Genomic DNA, 17,145 nt, shown 5'->3' on the forward strand with positions numbered 1-17,145 from the left:
GGGACAGCCTGTTAAGATTTTAGGAAACTAGTCTGAAAAATGAGCTGGTCTGAGTGCAGAAGATCTGGATGCAATGGGTGCATTGGACTAAGATGGTAGTCCAGATACTGGGGTGCTCAGAGCAAAAGCAGGCTTGTGCCCAAGGCTAGAAGGAGATCAGTATGTGGGGTCAGGGAGATTGGAGTTGCTCAGACTGTAGTGCCTGTGTCTTTTGACTGGGGAGTTCTGTCCATTGATATTTAAAGTTATTGAAAGATGTGTATTGGTTGCCAGCATTTAAATTTGTTTGCATTCTTGTTCAAATTTTGTGTTTGCACAATTATAACTCCATTTAGTTTCTGTTGCCCCTTGGGTATACTTGTTCCTTTCTCCATTCTTGTATTTCTTCAAGTGTTCTCTGAAGGACTGGTTTTGTGGACATGTATTCTTTCAGCCTGTTCGTGTTGTGGAAGATTTTTTTTTTCCCCTTAAACTATAAGAGACATTTTTTTCTGGGTTAAGTATTCTGGATTGGCATCTCTGGTCATTTAAAATTGGGATTATATTGGTCCAGGCTTTCCTAGGTTTCATAGTTTTCTTTGGTAAGTCAGTTGTAATTCTGATGAGCTTTCCTTTATATGTGAATTGTTTTTCTTTTGCAGCATTCAATATTCTGTTTTTGTTCTGTACATTTAATGTTTCTACTATGATATGCCCTGTTGGGTTTCTTTTCTGTTCTATATGCTTCTTGTATCTGTATGGGCATGTCTTTCCTTAATTTGGGGGAAATTTTCTTCTATAATCCTGTTTAAGATCTTCTTGAACCATTAACCTGAAATTCTTCTCCTTCCTCCATGACTATGCTATGTAGATTTTGTCTTTTCATGGTGTCCCACATTTCTTACATATTCCATTCCTGTATTTTAAAAACATTTTGGTGTCTTTGCTTGAGTGTTCCAATTTTTCAGCTTTATTTTCCAGTCTTTCCATTTCATTCATTCAATTGGTGAGGCTTTCTCCCATTGTTTCAAATTGGCTTCCTGAGATTTTTGCTTCCTTCTTCATTTCAGCCTGAGTTTTCTTCAGTATTTGTATCTCTTTTGTGCATTCAGCCAGACGTTTCTCCCTATCTTCTTTTAGTTCTTTGATTTGTGTGTTCTTTAAATTCATTCAATGCTTTGATCGTGTTCATCATTGTTCTTTTGTTTTGTTTTGTTTTGTTTTGGTTTGTTCTTTTAAATTTTGTGTCCTGGCTTATCTCTAGGGGGTTCTCCTTGTAGAACTCTTCTATAGGATTGGTGATGTGTGGTGGGGACATACAATTTTGGTTTTCCATTTTATTATTTTTCTATTGTGATTTTGGCATGTGGATTTCCTCTATTTGTGTTTCTGCTATTAAACTCAAGCCTTCCTGTGTTGAGTTGAAGTCTGTTTCTGTTTGTATTATTGGTGTGCCTTGGTTGTTTTCTTATTGGGTATGTAAAGCTGGTTGATCTAGGCTTCAGGTCAACTACTCAGGAACTCCTGCAGAGGCCCAAGTCAGATGCCAGTCAGGTACTCTCAGGCTTCCTCCTAAGGTCTAGGCACCTGCTTGTGAGCAGTCATATCACCATTTGGGAAGGTTGCTAAGGGGAAGCCTGGTTTAGGCACTCTCAGGCAGTCTGTAAAGGTCTGAGCCCCTACTAAGGGACCAAGAAGCCTAACCCTGGAACATGGGGAGGGGCCACACATGGTCCCAATGTAGGGGAATGGGCACAGCACAATTTAAGAATTTTTTTTTAAGATATTTTTTATTTATTGAGTGTATTAGTCACTTTTCTGTTGCTGCGAGAGAAACTCTGACCCAAGCCACATATAGAAGGAAGAGTTTATTTGAGCTTATGGATCCAAAGAGGCAAAAGTCCATCTCAGTGGGGAGGCATGGTGTCAGAGGTGGCTGGAGGTGGAGCAGAAGCTTAGCTCTACATCTTCAAGCAGGCACAGGAAGCAAGAGGGCAAGTCGAGATCCAGCATGGCTTAAGAACTCTCTAAGCCCACTCCCAGTGACATGCTTCCTCCAGCATAGCCACACCTTTAAGATCTCCCAAAATAGCTCAACCAACTAGGGACAAAATGTCCAAATACTTGGAGCCTATGAGGGCATTTTCATTTAAAACATCACATTGAGCCTCTGTATTCTCATACAACAGATCTCAGATCTCATACCCAGACCGCCTCCCCTATCCATGCCTCCCCTATTCCCTGACTGGACCCTATGCACTCTGCTACACATGGTAAGTTCAATCAAGCATTTCCATCCAAATACCCTTCAGTGCAAATTCATCCACTGGAGTCCAGTCAGTCCATCCAGAGATCATGTGCAAGGCATACTCTCTCTTACCCAGCAGCAACCAGCCTTCAACAACTCTCAGTCTGGGGCTGGCTCACCATTGATCTCTCTCCTCCACTCAGGGAGGAGAGAGTTGAGTTGAGTTGGCATGGGTCCTGTGCTCGATGGCACCACTGCCACAAGTTCATATATGCAAACTTCCAGTGACCTGAAAGTGTCTGCTTCCCTGTGTTAATGAACCAGTTCTGGCTCTTACAATCTTTCCACCCACTCTTCTGCAATTGTCCCTGAGCCATGGGTAGGTTCAATATAGGAGCCCTATCCATGGATACTCACTCTGTAGATTTTAATAAAAATACTTTAGATACTGAAAGTATTGTTATAGATTCTGGAAAGAAGAAATAAAGAATGGATCAGAGATGAAACTATGAAGTTGGCAAGTTGGCAGAATGTTTTTTTCTTAAACAATGTCTAAAATCTATTCATCTTTCCTGTTTTCTTTTTTTAATGTTACAGTGTGCAAAGATCCACCTTACAAAGTAGAAGAATCTGGGTATGCTGGTTTCATATTGCCAATTGAGGTGTATTTTAAAAACAAGGTATGTAATCTTCACCTATTAATTTTTCAGACGATCCTCCATTAACCAACATTATTTGTTTAAAATAATTTGACTCTTAAACACTAGAACTTTGATGAAAAATCTTTTCTGAGGAGCAAGTTCTTTTAAGCAGAGTTCTTATTTGACTAGAACACAGCTTTATAGGTACATTTTTTTTTTTTACTAAAAAAAAAAGCAGACAAAAAAATCTTTAAAAGAAAATTGTACTTAGGATTCACAGAATGAGCACTTTCTGTGGTCCTTATCCTTAGAAAAAGTGATCACTTTTCAAAAAATCTGTTTAAAACTATTGCAGTCTGATTGTATTACAACTCCATTTTTTAAAATCCTGATAATTAGTTGTATTTTTCTTTTTAATAGAACACAGGAGTGTATGTTATCACATTGAATGTGTATAGAAAAAGCTTAGAGAAATTTTATTCCCTTAACTCCATTTAATGATTGTTGAGTACTTAGTATAGCTGTTCCAGATTCCCCCATATATCTACATGTATCTCCACATGTCAATTTGGAGACAGGCTGAATCCTAATATGTCATGTCATGCTTTAATATTTTTCCACGAATTGCCTTTCATCTACTTAGCAGTACATGTCTCTAAGTTCAGAACTTAAAATATATGAATGATTATTTTTAATAATTTTTGCTATTATAATCAATGCTACAAAGAATATTTGCACATTTGAATATTCCTATGGAAGAGATTCTTAGTAGTGTTAAATATGATAAGAATTTAGTATTACTAGGTATTGCCAAACTAACAAAATAGCTTTACCAATTTACATTTCCAATTACAAGGGAGACAACTGGCCTCCTTTTTAATTGCATTGATTATCTAACAATTTAGGGGTGAAATAAGAGAAATTTATCATGATTTAATGTGATAATTATATTAATAGAGGAAGACTGTAAGAGAGATGTTTAATTCAGATTGTATTGTGAGGATTAGCAAGGAGTTAATGCTTCAGCTGAGCCCTGAATAGTGCATTATATTTAACATACTTAGGCTGTGGATAGAAGTATACCCAGAGTTTTAGGTATGGGGTTTTAGGTATGTGAAGGGCAAAATGCATGAGAAGACATGAAGTTTGGGGGCCCTACAGGACCTTCAGAAGTGTGGAAGTAGGAGAGAGAATTGTAAGAGAACAAAGGAAATACAGGAAAGGTGGTGAAAGACTATGCTAGTTATTTCCAGATAGTACTAGAAATTCCAAGATTATATCACAGAAAATGATGAACCTTTAAAAACTTAAAAATATCGTTGGAATCGATAATTATTAGGGAAAAATCAGTCCCTTGGCATTGTGGAATGTAGGCTGAGGGAAGTTAGGAAACAAAGAAAACTAGATAAGAAATAGTGATTGTCTAAGTGAAAGCAATGGTTATGGTAACTAGAGAATGGGGCAGATCTGTTAGTTCCTAAGGATTATGTAACTAGAGAATAGGGGCAGATCTGTTAGTTCCTAAGGATTATGGTAACTAGAGAATAGGGGCAGATCTGTTAGTTCCTAAGTATTATGGTAACTAGAGAATAGGGGCAGATCTGTTAGTTCCTAAGGATTATGGTAACTAGAGAATAGGGGCAAATCTGTTAGTTCCTAAGGATTATGGTAACTAGACAATGGGGCAGATCTGTTAGTTCCTAAGGAGAAATACCATGTAGACTGGAAAATCATTTGACTGTGATAAATGATGGAAACCAAAAAAGTGAAAGATGAATTTAATGTGTTTTAGCCTTGACAAGCAGTTAAAATTGCTGTTTGTGAAGAAATAGAGCATAGAATAAGAAAACAGGTAAAGGTAAAAACTAATTTTATTATTTTAGTTTGTTATTCACCTATGGAACCACATACATATGAGTGAGAACTGGGTTGGACAGACAGATAAGAGAGTCATGGCTGGACAGGCTGTGAGTGGGTGTCATCTTTCTCAGAAAAGTTGTAGAAAGATGGAGGACATTTAAAGGGTCAATGGAGATAGAAGAGAAGCTTGTGAAGAAGACTGGAGGAATGGCCACAGGAATGATTGTGAGGAAATCCAGAAGAGAATAGCATCCTGATAACAGAAAGGAGAAGTGTTTCCTGCCACTGAAGGAGTGAAGAAAGGGATGAAAATGTGAGGAAGTGAGTGGAGGCCATAGTTTGGGAAAGTTTGGGTCAAGAAATTGAAACCATGACCTTGAAGTAGGTGCTCTACTTCAAATTTGACAGTTTGTCACTAAAACGTGCTTTTTAAATTTTTTATTGAGCTTTTGTACATTTCATAAAATAGTTCTTAATCAAATTTAGACCCCCTCCCCATTCATGCCTCTCCCACAGGACCTCATGTATTTCATCATATGTGTTACATCCTCTTCAGTCAAGCATTTGTACCCTGTTGTCCTTTGGTGCAGATTTTTCCACTGGAGTCTAGTCAGCCTATCTAGAGATCATAAATTAGGTCTGCTCTCCCTCATGCAGTAGGAATCAGTCTCCACCCATTCCCAGACTAAGGCTGGCTCACCATCCATTTCCGTTGCTCCACTCTGGGCTTTTGCCTGATTGGATTGGCGTGAGTTACTAAAACTTTTGAACCAAAAAGAACTGTGTTTAAATCATTTCATTTCAACATGCATTAATTTTACAAGAACAAAACAGAGCTCACAGCTGTCTCAAGGAAAGCTGATGGAATTAAATGAGATAGTTAAATAGCTATTAATTATTATTACTACCTGAAGTCTTCATTTCACCATGGATGGTCAGTTTATAGAGAGGGATAAAAGTGGAGTCAACTAAAGTAAGGGCTTGAGAGTTGACCTTAGGTATCATGAAATTCTTATTTTTGTATTGTGTTGGACAAGATGCTGTTTTGTCCTCCTAGTTCTATATGTAGGAAAATACTCCTTTATTCATCTTACAGACATTGCATTTCATATATTGGGCTATCTGTAAATATTAGACTAATTTCAGGGTCAATGATGATTCAACTTACTTCAACAATCTTATGATCTAGCAAAGTAAATGGAAATCTCAAGACACTTATTCTAAATGGTAGCAAGTTTACACAACACACAACAGAGATGTGCCAGTGGGGAATTGGGAGTGGAGTTCAGTGATGACTTTCCAAGTGAAATTGGAGTGGAGAAGGATAAGGAGTTACAGGAGGTAGAGAAGTGGAACTACTAATGAAAATAGTTACATAAAGCAAGATTGAAACCCAAAATTAACTTAGAACATGATGGGCACTTAGAAGCAACTGATTCGGAATGCATTGCTGAGCCCTCAGTTGAGTAGAAGTGGTACATGGGGACCAAGAGCCAGATGATGTAGGCCTTTACAAGTTGGATACAAGTTGACTATGGCTTTTATTCTAATGCCCACTGGAAGCTGTTGAACTTTTTACCAAGGAGAAGTGGGTAGGTTTTTGTTTTATATAGATAAATTTGAAGCCTGAGTAATGGAAGAATTAAGAATCATGTATCACAAGAATACCTAGGGGAGGGGAGATTTATGATAATTTGGGCACTAAGTAAGAGCATGGTAATAGGGGCTAGAGGGCTTTTAGAAGATATACTTGAGAAAGTAGAAGTCTTGATAGTCTTGATGTTGGATGTATAGGACTAAATTAGGTTTCCAGGTGACTGTGTTCATGGTGTGAGTCCACTTGAGAGGCTGAGGGGAGATGATAAGTATATTCTTTTTGTTTTCTCCTAACACAAGAAGCCAATTTCTCATACATTTCCAGTTCATTTTATATATAATCCTGTAATATTTTTTCTAGTATTACTTTGACTCTCACAGTTGTTAAGTGATTAGATATTTTTTGTTCCTTATGATGACCAAATATTGTTTTTAAATTTTCTATTTTTACCTCTTAATTATTTTAACCTCCAGGAAGAACCTAAGAAAGTCCGCTTTGATTATGACTTATTCCTGCATCTTGAAGGCCATCCTCCAGTGAATCACCTCCGCTGTGAAAAGCTAACTTTCAACAACCCCACAGAGGATTTTAGAAGAAAGTTGCTGAAGGCAGGAGGGGTAAGTGGAAAAAGCTTTCTATTTAAAAAAAAAAGAAACCTAGTTGCTAATATGTTAACTAATGTTTTGGAAACACCAAAAGAAGTAAAGTACTGTTTTACTGTTGTTGATAATAAACACCATGACCAGAAACACCTTTGGGAAGTAAAGGGTTTATTTGGCTTACAGGTTACAGTCAATCATCAAGGGATGCTAAGGCAGGAACCTGGAGGCAGGAACTGAAGCAGAGACCATGAAGGAATGCTGCTTATTGACATATATCCTCTGCCTTTCTCAGAAACATGGCCACAGGCCAGTCCAAACTGGGCATTTCTTCAGTTGAGGTTCTCTCTTCCCGGGTGACTCTAGTTTGTGTCAAGTTGACAAAAACTAACCAGTGCAGTACTTAAAGATTTAGCTGTGGGCACATGATTTTGAACATAGAGGAAGGGAAAAAGTAGGTGAAATTACATAGTTGATTAGATCAACCTTAGTAAACTGAAACTCTACCTTAGGGTTTTATAGGAAACAATAGATTTTATGGTAGTAGAACTTTTTTCCTTTGTGGGTCATAGACAACTACTTTGCTAGCTTTTGGAAAACCTTGAACCTTGTTGTGACAAATTGTATATAATTTTATGTCTCTTTTGGATTATGGTGACCCCATTTTCTTTTGAGCCCTTGCCAGTCTTTTGTCCTTTCAAATGAAGTAGTTTTACCCAGTTCAGTTCTTCACTGTACTGATATGTCAGTATATTTATGGACTAAAAAATTAGGTATTTGTTGGCCAGCATCAGAAATGAAGCACGACTTAAGCTTTTCCCCAGGGAAATGCATCTTCATGTGGAAATGGGTGTTTATAACACAACTTTTCTTAAAATCTGTGACTTAGATAGCTTCTTGGCCTTTTGGGTAAGATCAAGTGTAAAAGAAGGGAATTGGTATACATCTACAAAAGAAATTGCTTTTAAAAATAACCGTTTTTATTGCTTTAGCAGTTATCAATAGCTGAATGCTGACATTGCCTGTTTACTGTGGGTATGTCCCTAATAAATAACCTGATCGATTTAAAATCCTAACACCCTCATTATTTTCCTTGTTTTGAAGGAAAAAATAATAACTTTAAGCACCTGATTACCTTTCTGAGTACATTGTTGGATAGATAATTGGAGTGTGTGAATTGTGGGACTAAGAGGTCATCAGACATCTTATAAAGGTTAGAAGGAAAAATAAATATGACACAGAACTTTTAAAAAACAGTCATGTGGTCCCAGAGTATCCAAGGAAAGTTTTAGGATCAGAGATAAGGCAGAGCCACATCCTTGTAAGGCCTTCTGTTGATTTCCAGTCATTTGCTTCACCACTGGGCATTTATTTCCCAGTGAACTCTCTTAACTTCTAGCTTCTCATCTTTGTATTTCTCTAAGTGCTCTTTGAAGCCCACATATACTTTCCTATTAGACTTTAATTGTACCTTGACAACTTCAAAATCATGTTTAAATTATGAAATACTCCTTGAGCACATTATTTAACCTATTTACTGTGTTCTCATATAGAAAGATTAAAATTACCTTCTGTGAAAATTTAAAATTTATCAGTCTGTAGACTGATAAAGTTTTGGGGCTTAGATTATTTTAAATTGACATTTAAATATTTACTGTTGGTGCAGTCTATTCTGGTGTTAAAAACTTTTAAGCCATCTTGCTTGTAATAGAAATTTTCTGTCTCTTCAGGTTTTTGTTTGTTTATTTATTTGCTGTTGGGGTGATGACTAGGTTTTGGAAGAAAGGGAGATGCTGTGTTCCTTATTTCTAAATTACATTAATATGTGTTGCAAGTGTGTGGGTGTTGTATCTTTAAAGGAAAATAAATGAACCCTTCCTTGTGTGTCTTGTGCAATTATTATGTATAGCTTGAGGCATGAGTGAAGTCATTTAGGGCTTCTTAAACTTCATCCACTGCTTGAGGCTTTATTTTTGGAGGGGTGGGGGTTGGCTTTTTGAGGCAGGGTTTCACTATGTAGTGGCCTGGAACTCCCTGTATAGACCAGGCTGGCTTCAAACTAACATAGAGCTCTGCCTGCTTCTCCTCCAGGTGCCGAGGTTAAATGTGTGTGCCACCACACCTGGCTCACTTAAGAAATTTTTATGCAGTGCTTGGTATATAGGTATATAAAATAGGAGTACAAATAAAAATTACTGATAATAAATTGTAAATGTATTTTAAAATTCTTTGGTACGCATATAATTTTTTTACCATTTATTTAAAACTAAAGCTAATTTGCATACTGGTATGTATGTATTTATTTATGTTTATGTGAAGGATTGGATTTTGGCCAAATAGTTGGTACTGAAGGACTTACAGCATCTTCAACATTTTTCAGAGTTCGTTAGTATTTTGAATTTATAATTGTCTGTGCTGAGAATGCTGTTTTGCATAAATAAATACCTGTGTAAAGTGGTAAAAATATGTGTAGGGCCATTTCAAAAGTTGTTTAAATTCTGAGCTAATCTCAGGCCAAAATCCTTTGGATGATTTCTTTTTTCAATTTTTAAATTAATTCTTTGAGAGTGTCATACAACATATGTTGATCATAGTCCCTCCTTCCAACTCCATTGGATAATTTTTAAAAATGAAACTTGTCAGCAACTCCAATAGCAATCGAATGTTTCAACAAAATACAATCTAAAGATATACTAATTTGATACTGACATGCTAAAGTATGATAGGAAATATCTTCGTTCTCTATAATTAAACCATTTTGTTTCTGTAAGAACAGGAAAAGTTTGTATTATAGTAAAAACATTGCAGTTCGTGACATGTAGTGTCTCAGATCTGAGCCAAAGTTGTTTTCAAGCAGCATTCCATGCCATTAAATGGAGTGATTGCATGCACAGTGCAAAGGAGCATGTTGTATGTTCAGAACCAAGTCTACAGTGAAGTTGTGCAATACAACATGAGTAGGTGTTGCCAAAGTCAACTCAGATTCATTATGCATTTGATTTTTGTATTAAATTTTGGTTATTGTATAGCAGAAACTCTGTGTGCTTGTGTGTGTGTATACATGTGCATGTGTGTGGAGGCCAGATGTTAAGTGTCTTCCTCAATCACTTTTTTTTTAGGCAGGGTTTCTCAGCAAACCTGAACTTTGGTTAGACTAACCGACATCAAACCCCAGGGATCCTCTTGTCTTAGGCTCCCCAGAATTGGAATTACAGGCATGTGCCACCATATATCACTTTTCCCGTAGGTGCTGGGGATCTGAACTCAGATGGTCATGCTTGCTCAGCAAGTGCTTTATTGACTAAACTTCCTCCCCAGCCCCAGAAGTGTTTTAAAGTTGCCAAATTTTCACAACCCACACATTCAGTTGCATGACCCCATATCTTGCAACCCCAGTTTAAGAAGCTGTTTGGCTCTGGTTCTTTTACTTTTTTCTTTAAAGACAAAAGTACACAGTGCTAGCTGGGCATGGTGGTGCACACCTTTAATCACAGATGGGAGGCAGAGGTAGAGGCCAGTGGCCAGAGGGCAGAACCTTGAGGCTAACCTGGTCTGCATAGCAAGTTCCAGGCCAGCTGGGGCTACAGGGAGACCTTGTCTCAAAAACACAAAAAGCCCCCTCCCAAGAAAAAAAGTACATAGTGCTATTAAAAGTTGAATTTAGCTTTTCCAGAGATCAGAAAGATTATTTTTAGAACTGGAAGCTTAGAAAAATTTTCATCTCTTAGAAGAAAATGATTCCAAAGAACTTTCTGCCAGAAGAATCTTGAAAACTTGGAGAATTTTTTCTACCTCATAACCCATAACCCATAGGTATATTTTTACATTATTTTCCTCTCACTAGATTTCTCTAATGTCATAACTATTTTCTAAATTATCTCAAAGAAATCTCTGTCTACATCTTTTTCGAAGGAAGTGTACTTGTGTTCTTCTATCGGATAGTTATCTGCTTTAAAAGAATAAAAGTTTGCCAGGTGTGGCACATGCCTTTAATCTCAACACTTGGGAGGCAGAGGCAGATGGATCTCTGTGAGTTCAAGGCCAGCCTGGTGTACATAGCGAGTTCCAGGCCAGTTGGGGCCACAGGGAGACCCTGTCTCAATCAGTCAATCAATCAATCAATCAATAAAAAAAGGTTTGTGGGCCAGGTGCATTTGGATTTAGGCATTATTTTTCTGAGACTATTGAAATACAAATGATTTTTTCTTTAAAAAAAAAAAAACAAAAACAGAACCTAGAAGGTCATTTTCTCTAAGTTAGACATATTGGAACTTTGGGGGAGATAATGGATCTAGTTTGGACCTAGACCCTGCCAGGCCTTGCGTTAAAGTGACAGAGGATAGGGCTTAGGAAGTAGAAAGAAGCAACTCAAGAGTTTCTTTTAAAGAGCATTGATATCCACTTATGTATATTTATTATTTATATATGCATTTATAGTTTTTATTCCTATTAATTTATTAATAAGGGAAGAGATGCATTTTTTTATTGGCAAGAAAGGGGCATTGAGCACTAAACCTTTGAGTGAGAGCAAGACAATATAATCTACTTGCCCTTGAATTTTAAGCAAAAGGACCACGCTCACCCCATGGAGTGAGCAGTATTTGTCCATTCCACTGAGGTATTTCTTTTTACCATTAGAAAATAAACGAATGATCACTTTGGAATCAGTCCTCAAATTTTGTTCATTAGAGTGCTAGGAATATAGGATTAAAGAATTTATGACTATGAGAGATGTTTTTCTTTCTATTTACTTACTTTTTTATTTTTTTGAGTCAGAGTCTCACTATGTAGCCCTGACTGGCCTGGTACTCCCTTTGTAGACCAGGCTGGCTGTGAATTCACAGAGATCTGCCTGTTTCTGCTGCTTGAGTATTGGGATCAAGGGTGTGTGCTACCATGTCTGGCCTTATTTATATACCTTCTTTTTAATACTGAAAAGTGGTATGCAAAAGTTTATTGTCCATTAAGATGAGACATTGAATTGAAAGATGAGATTTCCTTTTGGATGTTGGCAAAGCAAAAGTATTAACTATTTGTATATCATATAACTAAAACTGATGTTCTGACGTGTCGACATTTCTGATTAGGAAGGGGTATACAACTTGGTAAAGATTTGTATTCAGGCAGATTTAGGTAAAAACCTCATCTGTGTTCTCATCTAGGTGACTTGCTCTGGAATCTCAGTTTTTCGTTTATGGAATGGATGTGACAGTGCTTTCTTCATAGGAGATATGGAACTTAGTTGTCCAGCACAGAGGAGAGGCCAATATCTTGGTTCTTTTTTCTTTGATTACTGGTTTAGAAGATTTACAGCTACTTACTTACTTTATGCCAACCTCTTGAATATTCAGTAGGAAAGACTGGTTATTTAATGTAAGCTACATAGTACATACAGCAGAACATCAATAGAACCAGCCTATAGGAGACCTATTTTGTACTTAATGCCTGACCTATCATATATTTTTTTTTCTGAAGGAGTTTATTCTCTGTTTGTACTTTGCTTGTCTAAAATGTAACTTTAGGTTTATAGTTGGAATATCAGTTTAAAAATATTTAAGTCTCCATTAGAAAAATTTGTGAATTTTACCATTGCCCTTAATCTAAACTTTTAGCAGATTAATTAAAGGCATCTGAAATCTGTGTGTCCTTAGTGGATTTCACATGTATTATATCCAGCAAGATCCTTGTGTTGCTATGACAAAAGCCCCAAAGGGGCTTTTATAGCTGTTCTTTGGAAGTTGTTCTTTGGTCTGGAAATCAAGTAATGTGTTGTTCTTTAGTACGTATTGCTCTCCCTCTTTCCTACCTTCCTTCTCTCTCTCTACTAAACAGGGCAAAGTCTAAACATGTTGTTCAGTCTATTTTTGATTACTGGCAAGCAGCTAATTTTGAGGACTGAAAAATTAAAACTAACTACAGCAGTTGTTAAAGCCAGGGTTTTTATAGGCATAAATCCAATTCTGTTCAGACGCCACCTGTTTCAATAGGACATTTCAGAATCCCATTTGGCAAGAATTACTGGAGAAGACATGGGAACATGCTTTCAGCCTGTATTAAGTCTGCAGCATAATGCAGTCCTATTTCTCAGAGTGACAGTTACAAAAAAATAAAATGGAACTTTTCTAAAATACTAGTTATCATGAAGTGAAAGTCAGGTCCCTAGTGAACCTCCAACACTAAGGTTTTACCTAGCAAAGGGATCTGTGATAAGGAGCTTTCACTAATGTGACTGAGCGAAGCCACCTGAACATGGTGTTACACTGCGAGGATCTGCAATTAACCAGTGAAGGGTCATACAGTGTTTTCCTAAGGGACTTAGGGACACTTGATTTCTCAGCTGTACAGACCATATCCCTCTCCACCCTTCCCTAGTTACAATTTTTTGAATAAGCAAATATCTATACCATATAAAATGATATACAATGTGCCTTACTTTCAGCCGTCAGTAGTACTAAATTGCATGCCCTTGTGCTTTATGAACATGGATGAGAGAAAAAACATCCCCTGTCAGTAGGGTAAATTTATAGTACCACTGTAGATTCAAGGAAAATTGGAGTTTAAATTTTGATGGACATTTACAGATACCTTGTTAAAGAGGCTGTACTGCTTGCTTTGTGCTTGCACCAACAGTTCGTGAGGGTGTTCATTTCTCCACTGGATGATTTTTTTCACCCTCCCCCTGCAGTCTGGTGGGTAGAAACAGTTCGTGAGGGTGTTCATTTCTCCACTGGATGATTTTTTTCACCCTCCCCCTGCAGTCTGGTGGGTAGAAACAGTTCGTGAGGGTGTTCATTTCTCCACTGGATGATTTTTTTCACCCTCCCCCTGCAGTCTGGTGGGTAGAAACAGTTCGTGAGGGTGTTCATTTCTCCACTGGATGATTTTTTTACCCTCCCCCTGCAGTCTGGTGGGTAGAAACAGTATCTCATTTTTAATTCACATTTCATCTTGTGAATGATGAACAACTTTTCATATGTTTAAAAAGCCATCTTCATTTCCTTTCAGAGATCTCATTTTATGTATTTTAAATTGGAAATATCCTAAGTATTTCAGTCTTCACTTAAATTTATGGGTATACATCCCCATAAGCTTAAATTCCTTTGGAAAAGTTACAAAAAGATATGGAAACCTTTCTAACCAAAGTCTGTGTTTTCAGGCTTTCTTTGATGTGTAACAAATTATGTTCTTAGGAACTGATTTGTCAAGACTTTTGACGTGTAAAAATGTAAATGGCTTTTGTGACAAACTTCTCTCCATAGTGCCCAGAGATAAATGGCTGCTGCTTTTAAAAACGACTCAAAGAACGTCATACAGAGAAGATTATTTTAGTGACTGTCACTAGACAGCTTTGTTGGGCTTTTGGGTATTTCTTATGAAACAAGTGTGATTTTGTTATTTTTTTCCTATATATTGTGTGTGTGTGTGTGTGTGTGTGTGTATGATTTGCCTGCCCCCAAAAGATCTTTTGTTTTGAGGTGATAAGGAAGTTATTTATCAGAGTATCTATATATTCTTATTGTCTACAACACACACACACACTAATGTGCTCATTAGCTGAAAGCAATATGGGAGTGAGGGTAGTGAGAAGGGGAAGGGAGGCTCTGTTTTCTGATTTTATCTTGTTTCATAAATTATAAGAAAACCTGACAGTGATCAGGATCTGAAGGTAGCAGTTTAAGAAAAAATGTCTGAAACTCTTGAAATAGACATTTGTGGTTCATTTCTAGGGAGTGAGGATAGATGATAGGAGGTTTAATATAATAATCTTTATTACCACAAGGGACACAGCCATGGTGTAATAGGAAGAATATTTGATTTGCTATCTGAAGGCACAAATTCAGTTCTTGAATTTGCTGCTAATTTGCCTTGGGCTTTAGGTAGATGTAAATCTAAAATAAGCATAATATTCCCCACTTCACACTTGATATTATTAAATAAAATGTGGTATATAGTTAAACAAGTAATTGTTTAATTTAAGGAAATAACCTCCTACCCCCCCCCCCCGCAGATTCACCATTTGGCTTAAACTATCGTTTCTGTTAGCAATTTCTCTTCATACATTTAGCAGAATAATAGTACTCTACTAGAAAGAACACAGCTCAGCATCCAGAGGGAGTTTTGGGGGTACATGTGTGGAAACACAGCTCTCAGGCAGTTGAGCCAGGAGAATTACAAGTTTGAGGCAAGCTTGAGCTGTATAGTGAGATGCTGTCTTAAAAACAAAAATATAAAACAGAAAACCAAAATTTTAAAAAAAGCCCTAATCTAAGTATGCCTCAACTTAAAAATAATGCTGTGCTATTTTTAGAAAATGTAGACTTTCTAGAGAGGGAAAAAAGAAGATAATAAACCAACGTGGTTTCTTCTGTGATTGTAGCCCTGGCCAGCATTCCACAGTGACTTTTTTTTTTTTTTGTGGGGTTAAGATCTCACAGAATGCTTGTATTTTTGCACTTAATGTATAAAACATAAGCTGTATAACTTTTAAACTGTGTTGTCTTTGTGCTTTTTATTTAAAAAAAAAACATGTTCTAACATCTCAGAATTAGTGTTTCTGGTTCTATCTTGGATCTCTGTTTCCTAAAACTAAAATTACTGGCTTAAAATTTATGAGGATAGTAATATTAAGAATAAGAACTGTTTTATTACTAGCTAGTGTCGATCTATTTGTTGAGATTGACACAAATGGGACATTGTCACATCTACTGTGATTGTGATGATTGGGAAGATGGAATGAGATAATATATGAGAGGCATTGTAACTACCTATCAGCTCGTTTATTGTTTATACATACATCTCTTAGACCTGTGAGTCAGTGTTTCTTTTCATGGTTTTAAAATGAGTCAGTCACAGAGTTTCATAGCAGAAGAGACACTTTTACATAATAGTTCAAGCTGTCCATTACACAGATAAGTGAACCTAGACATCAAGTCTGAGATGATCAGTCAGCCAAGGAGTATCTGAGGATTTTATTGGTGATAATAGAGTGAATGCTCACTTTCTTTTAGAAATGCATAAAAGTAGATAAACAGTTAAAGCAAATCCTCAGGGCCACTGTTCTTCACAGTTTTAAGGCCATTAGAACAATCTTATATGAGCCCCTCGGGTAAGCTACCAGATTAGAGCAGTTCCCTTGTCAGCAGAAGCCTTCCTCCTCCTTGCTTCTTCACTGACTCACATCCCTGTGTAGATTCATGTTCCTTCTATTTCTCCTGCCTCTGAAAACACAATTTAGGTGGAATAAATGATAATTAGAAAGTCTCTTCCCCCCAACATTTAAAATTATTATATTATCATTCTTTGTCAATTTCATACATGTATATGATGTACTTGAAATATCTTCACATGCAACTCCTCCCCTGAACTCCTCCCAGATCAATACTGTCCCCCCAACATTGTGTCATCTTTATTTTTATTTGGTTGTAATTGACAAGTGTAATTTGTGTTGCTCATGTACTCATAGGTGTGGGACCGTCCACTGAAACATGGTAGACCTACCATGGGTTACAACCTTAAAGAAAACTGACTCTCCTCCAGAAGCCATTAACTGTCAATAGCTCCTCTGTGGTAGGGGCTTATTAGCCTCTTCTCAATCTATCATGGAATGTTGAGTGTCTTGATCTTATGAAAGTCTTGTGTAGGCAACCATAGATTCTGTGGCCTCCTAAGTGCAGCAATTCTGTTATGTCCAAAAGTCATGTTTTGTGTTGGTTCTCCCTGACTTCTGGCTCTTGCAGTGTTTCTACCCCCTCTTCTTCCTTGGTCTCTGGGTTAGGGGATGTGCTATAGATGCCCATCTGTTACTGAGCATTCACAGACATTTATTTTCTGTACTTTGTTTGACCAGTTGTGAGTTTCTGCATTAACCATCATCCACTGCATAAAAAAACTTCTTTGAGGAGATTTGAGAGCTGCATTGATCTATTCCCAAACTTTCTGAAGCCAACATCAACCTATCTTCTGGGGATTGGTTAAGATTTCATTTTTTATAAATTAGAGACAACCCTAATTTTTTGATCTTAAAATTTTTTTTGAACACCAGGCATGGTGGCATGTGCCTTTAGTCCCAGCTCTTGCACAAGTCCTGGTGGCACACACCTTTAATCCCAGCACTCGGGAGGCAGAGGCAGGCGGATCTCTGTGAGTTCAAAGTCAGCCTGGTCTACATAGTGAGTTCCAGGACAGCTGGGGCTACAGGGAGACCCTGTCTCAAAAAGACCA

General features: G+C 37.2%; 1 protein-coding gene across 4 annotated transcripts in view; it reads left to right on the top strand.

Moving 5' to 3' along the window:
- The window catches only part of Mllt3 (MLLT3 super elongation complex subunit), a 357,726-nt gene that overhangs the window by 213,462 nt on the left and 127,119 nt on the right, over positions 1-17,145 (top strand). For all 4 annotated transcript variants that reach the window (XM_008845527.3, XM_017801213.2, XM_008845528.3 and 1 more), the window contains exons 3-4: positions 2,825-2,907; positions 6,799-6,942. In XM_008845527.3, coding sequence (XP_008843749.1) covers positions 2,825-2,907; positions 6,799-6,942 — 227 coding nt within the window. The remainder of the gene's footprint in view (positions 1-2,824; positions 2,908-6,798; positions 6,943-17,145) is intronic.

This window comes from Nannospalax galili, unplaced genomic scaffold (genome assembly GCF_000622305.1).
Source record: "Nannospalax galili isolate Female #2095 unplaced genomic scaffold, S.galili_v1.0 scaffold1082, whole genome shotgun sequence".
NCBI classification, from domain to species: Eukaryota; Metazoa; Chordata; class Mammalia; order Rodentia; family Spalacidae; genus Nannospalax; species Nannospalax galili.